This window comes from Hipposideros armiger, unplaced genomic scaffold (assembly GCF_001890085.2).
Source record: "Hipposideros armiger isolate ML-2016 unplaced genomic scaffold, ASM189008v1 scaffold_572, whole genome shotgun sequence".
Lineage (NCBI taxonomy): Eukaryota > Metazoa > Chordata > Mammalia > Chiroptera > Hipposideridae > Hipposideros > Hipposideros armiger.
In genome coordinates, this window is record NW_017731922.1 from 879,639 (window position 1) to 885,421 (window position 5,783).

At 53.8% G+C, this 5,783-nt stretch overlaps 1 protein-coding gene across 4 annotated transcripts in view; it reads right to left on the reverse strand.

Moving 5' to 3' along the window:
* Positions 1 to 5,783, reverse strand: part of TTLL1 (TTL family tubulin polyglutamylase complex subunit L1) — a 30,812-nt gene that overhangs the window by 3,901 nt on the left and 21,128 nt on the right. For 2 of the 4 annotated variants that reach the window (XM_019624022.1, XM_019624023.1), the window contains exons 7-9: positions 5,412 to 5,474; positions 2,393 to 2,479; positions 228 to 391 (exon numbers count right to left, since the gene is read on the reverse strand). In XM_019624022.1, the coding sequence (XP_019479567.1) occupies positions 228 to 391; positions 2,393 to 2,479; positions 5,412 to 5,474 (314 nt within the window). Of the gene's footprint in view, positions 1 to 227; positions 574 to 2,392; positions 2,480 to 5,411; positions 5,556 to 5,783 lie in introns of all 4 variants that reach the window. The other 2 variants (XR_002121884.1, XM_019624024.1) reach the window with 2 other exon arrangements.

Sequence of the window (5,783 nt, forward strand, 5' to 3'; positions counted from 1 at the left end):
TGTCTCTGACTCTTTATTCAATCTACGCCGCCCCTCAAGAGAAACCCGTTTGCCCTTGCCACGCTGGACGTGACAGCCTGGTTTAGCACCCAGCCACTTCTCTAGCCCATAACATCAGGAATAAATGAAATACACTGCCCTCATATACCCAGAAAACCCAAGTTGGGCCTTGGCACCCCTCAGTCCGAGACACACGAGGATGACAGCACAGCCACACGCAAACTTACAGGATTTCGTAATTGCCAAGAACTTCCTTTGGGGGCGACTTGTTCCACTTACAGTCTGGAATTTCACCATTAGGGACCGCAATATTGAGGGTGTCGTTTATCAGGTTATACTTAAGGATTCGATCATTGGCGGTGCTGGAGGTGAGTGATGGGGACGCATTCACCTGCGAGAAGAAAGAAACCGCGTTCTTCACTTGCATCACTCGCTCCTTCGGAATGAAAGTGTGCGCTGCAGGAGGAAACCTGGCTACCATGCATTTAGGTCAAGTCGTCATCCCATGCTGTAAATATCTGACGTCTTCAGGGCACCTTGCTTAGGAAGCATTTTGTGATCTACTTTTATTAGCTGTTAGAAGAAATAGAAATCATATTTAAAGACAGGATTGGGATTCTGAGCTACAAATCGGTTTCACACAAATAAAAATTTTAGGTCAACCTGCATCACAAACATCATTTCAGTGTCTGCCTAGGTGACGAGCTCTGTCCTGAGCACCAAAAGCTACCCAGAGCTTCGCTAGAACCAGGGAGCCGAATGACCCTGAACACGTAGCATTGGGGTGAAAGTAAAAGGTAACAGGCCCCTTTTTTTGCTAAGAGAGTGACACCTCACCAATAAAGGAACAATCTGACCCAAATGAAGAGCCCATCCAACGAATGGGAAGGCAGTCCCACAGGCCTCTGAGGAGCTAAGCAATGTCACAAAAGCCACGCGTTAAAATGCAAACTTTTACTCTGTGGAGTCCCACAGGCCCTCGGTCACCACCTACTTACTCCTGGGAACAGTTGTAATGACTTTGGCGAGCCGTTTCCTGAGCCCATGGGCAGTAGAGGCAGCAAACCTGTATGCTGCTCAGGTTTCCCCCGAAAGCCAGTGTGTCCTGTGCTGCTGGCAGGGCATCTCATGTGCACAGGGCACGGTGTGCATGGGCCTCTGGTGTCCGAGACTCCTACCGCATCATAATACCCTAACTCTTATTATGAATGTGCTGAAATTAAGATATTATTATGTTAGAAGTAACATTCCCAATTAAGATCCTAGCTCATCAAGGAAAGCTTGACTTCCATTCAAGTTACTCCATTTAAAAAGGAAGAAAACATATTTTATATATCTATGGATCTCTCTCTCTTCCCCTCTCCCCACCTTTACACACACAGACACATAGACACACAGACACACAGACACATACACAGACACACAGACACACAGACACACACACACACACACACACACGCACACACAGAGCTTTGGCAGCATCACCAGTAACGTGGAAAGCACTGTTATGGAACACAGTCGCTCTCTGATAACCTGGCTCTTCCAGAAGTTTCCTGCAAGGTTCCTGCTGACTTTCCCTACACGGGGCCACTCACAACGACTTGTTCTTGAGACACGGCTTTCCTGGCTCAAAACGGGACTGAGCTAAAGGGCCCGCGCCGCCCACCTTTCCGTGAGCGTGGTGAGGAGACACAGTGATCAGAGACACACACGGGAGATCAACTAACAGAATGGACGGCCTCCATTCTGACGGCGTGCCCGCCCCGTGCTCCCTCGGCGGCCTGAGCTCCTCCTCCTGCAGAGCAAAGCAGGGCAACCCCGCAAGGTGGGCTCCACATCTGGGCCTCAGTGGCTGTGCCAGTGTCCACTGCCACAGTCAGTCACCCAGACTTGTCGCAGGAAAAGGGTGTATGCACCTCACCCTTTCTAGAGCTTTCTAGAACAGCCGCCACTACATCCCGTCTATGCCTTGATACAGGAAGACGAATCCACTTCCAAACCCTGCCTTCATCCAAAGAAGATAAGGTTGCTTATCTCTGGATGGTATGCCACCACTTCCCAAGGGCTTCCGGGTCGGTGAGCTCCTTTCCTGAATGGGGATGACGTTCCTCGGGAGGACGGGACAGGGCCTCTGAGCACAGACTCATCATGACGCACCCTGGAGCGCCTGGGAACCTGGGCCACCGAGCTCCCCCGTCTGTGGGCTGGGCTCACAGGAGGTGAGAGGTTCAGAGTGAGCTCATTTTCAACCATCAGCAAACGGACAAACCTGAACCTCTGTCCCCGTTATGTTTTCAGAACTCATCCGCTGCCCCAGTCCTGCGGAACGTTAGGCTGGGGGAGCTGAGCCAGAAGCCGGGCAGCAGCCCCAGGGAGGGCTGTGGGGAGTTACCTCTATCAGCCAGGGCTTCAGCTTGTCGTCTATGATGATGTCGTAGCCATAGCACTCGAAGCAGTGCTTGTCGTTGTTCATCACGGGCTGCAGGGAGAGTGAGCACGGTTACACGACCGGCGTCAGGCGGGCCAGCGAGACCAGCGTCTCGGAGGTGCAGGACCCTCTGCACAGCTGTGACGTGCTGTGTCTCACTTCTGGGACCAGTGGGTCCCAACCTCCACCCTAACACCTGTTGCCTTCCTTCCTCCCTCCTTCCCTCCCTCCCTCCCTCTCTTCCTTCCTTCCCCTGACCGCCCAGCCCAGGGCTCAGAGGTGCACACTTTGCTCAACCTCAGAAAGCGGTTACTGGTGTCCCCAGGTCTCACTCATCAGAGGCTGGATGACTGGCAATGAACATCTTCCCTGGCACCAGGCTGTCCTCGGAGGGGACAGAAGTCCAGCTCCAAGCCCAGCACCTGGAGTAGAGGCTGTGCAGCCTCATCACAAACCAACCAGCACTTTCCACCAGGCTGCTGGTCCCCTCAGGCCCTTAGGGGGCAGGGTGCCAGCTTACAAACCACCATTCTCTGGAACAAAAGTCAATCTATTTACTTAAAATTTCTGGATTTTCAATGTTCAGTTCCAGTTCATAAACTGTTCTCCAGGGGCATAAAAATCCCACCAGCCGCTTGTTAACAATGCAGGTTCCTGGGCCCTCCCCGGGCTGCCCGGATTAAAAACTGTGAGAGAGGCCCAGCAAGCAGTGTCCCAGACACGACAGTGAGGCCTTTGTTATGTCAGTGGGCGCGTGGACTCCACTTGAAACACAGGATTTCACGCAGGAAGCCCCTAAGCGGGAGAGCCCCAGCCAGTCTCCCACTCACTGAGGGGGGCAACTAGGCTGGGGTGGGCTGTTTCCTTGTGTGAACTAGTGGCCTTGCATGTCCACTGAGAGCCTGTGTGCTAAGCCTGGCCCGTGCTGGCCCCCTGTCCCCAAAAGCCTCTGCAAGACAGTAAGTCACTACCCTTCCCCCAACCCCGCTGTCTCAGGCCCTCTGAGCATCCCGTCCTGTGAGCTGTGGTTCCCAGCCTCCCCGTCCTGCCCCGTGTTCTGGGTCCGGGGCCCCCCAGCATGGGCCAGGAGCCCACCTCATGCATCACTGCAGCCGCCTGCATCCCTGCCTGCCTCTCTCCTAAACGCTCCGAAGGCAACACACTAGTAAAAACAGGGTGACTAAATATTTGCTAAGAGGAGAAAAACTGAGTAAGTAAATCCTTGCTCCAAATACCCTCGGAGCCTTAGAAACCCAATAGCTTCTCAGCTCCGGAGCCTGAGGCCCGGGAGGCCTCAGCAGCACTGGCCAGAGGATAAAGTTGTGAGCCAGGTGAGGGCTGGGGCCAGACCACAGGCTTTCTGAATAAACAGCCAACTAGTTCTCAAAGTCCTGCCAATACAGGGAGACTACAGTGGGCTAGGAAGGGAGTGGCAGGCTGGCTGAATCCGGCATTAAGAGTCCCACCGTCACATGTGTCAACAGACTGCCGGCTTTACCTCTGTCCCAATCATTAAGTCAACTTCTGCAGTGCATGGTCACACAGCAACCCCGTGACAGCGGTGCCTGGGACCCAATTTCACAAGGAGGCCTCTGAGGCTCCAGAGGGGCTGGGCACCTGTGCAAAGTCACCTGTTGGCACACGGTGGGGTCTGGATTGAAATCTCACCTGAGCCCAGAACTGCACGCTCACTCCCCACCGTGACCTCCCCACCCAAGCCACTGAGATACAGAAGGCTTCCACGGAATAAGAGCCCCTAAGACATGTCTCCAACAATTAACTCGGTTAACCCAATCCTGGGTTTTGTTTGTTTCCTTGTGTTTTGGTGTTAAAACTGGGTTTTCTTTTTTCTGTCAAATCTTTCCTGTAAACCAAAGGCAAAGAATGAAAGCACGTGAAGTGCTTATGTAGCACTTTGGAAACTAGGAAGAGCTCACCTCCAGACACGAGGAAGTCGGGGGGCCACCAGAAGTGTCACCTCTTTTCATCTGTAATTTTCTTTGCATGGTTGTTTCAGCCAAGCTTTCCACACACAGGTGGAATCAGTAATAGCTGGCATTTTCGAAGGTAAAAATGGGAGACAGGACCTTAACCTCTCCAAGACAGCAAACACACACACTTGCGATTCCGTGGAGTGAAGGGAGTTCTTTTCACACCCCTCAACTCCAAGTGTGGGGGACACCTCCTGCAGTCTGGCCATGGAGGCGATTCTGTAAGTTTTTGAACTTTTAATGAAAGAATGAGACGTCTCCACCACAGACATGCACACTCCATGGGACATGTTACCCACTCTGGGCCCAGGCCGTGTGTGTATCCTCGGGTCCTGCACAGGGGGCCAGTCTGTCAGGAGCCCCCTCAGCAGGCTGCGGCCCCGACACCTGTCCCTGCACTTCCTGGCTCCAGGGCCTGAGCCCCCATTTTGTTTATGGGTCCCTGGGGGTGACAAACGCCTCTGAGAGGTCATATGAAAAACACTGAAAATAGCGGCCCACGTGCTGGCACTCCAGTGTCTATCCCTTTCCTTTCCCCCCAGAATAGTTGTGCACCTGTTTTAGAACTGGAAGACAAAACACAAAAACTGCAAACCAGCCAACAACCACGAGACTTGAAGTTAATAAAAAAGTGGGTTATCCACTGTGAAACAGCAAAGCAAGAAGCCTAAAAATGAAGAGGCTGCTGAAAGTCTACCTCCAAAACGTCAGCTTAAGCCAAAATATTCACTATGGATTCAACGAGCACAGAAGAGCTGATGACACTGTCAAAGGGACTGTCCCGGGGCCCGTGGCTACAGCAGAGGGCCCAGCTCCCGGGCACGCTGGGCAGCAGCTGGCCGGACGCGGGCCCTCTCCCTTCCCAAACCTGCCTCAGCTTCTAGCAGACCAGTAGGAAGCGAGACCGTAAAATCAGGTGTTTTTAGCAAAGAACAAGAAGCACCCCAGCGCCTGCCGGGCTGTCTCCCGCTCAGCCCGCTCCTGGTACTCACGGCCACGGCCTTCAGCGACTGTACGATGATCCAGTGGATCTCGTCAAACAGCTTGCTGGTCACCTCCTTGCCTCGGGTGCTCTCCAGGTAGAGCCGCAGGTTGTTCACAGTCCACTTGCCCCCGTGGATGTGGTTGTAGTCTTCCTGGCGAAGGGAACGGGGGCGGGGGTCTCAGGCAACGCACCCGAGGAACCCAGGGCCCTCGAACATTTCCCGAGCGCCCCCTCCCTCCTCCAGGTGGGCCTGGCCCCAGGGGAATCTGGGCCTCCACATACGCATGTTTTCAAAATACTCAAGTCTGGGGCCAGCCGAGTGGCACATTGGTTAAGAGCTGGCTTGGGACGCCAGCTCTGAGCAGCAGGGCCCCGGTTC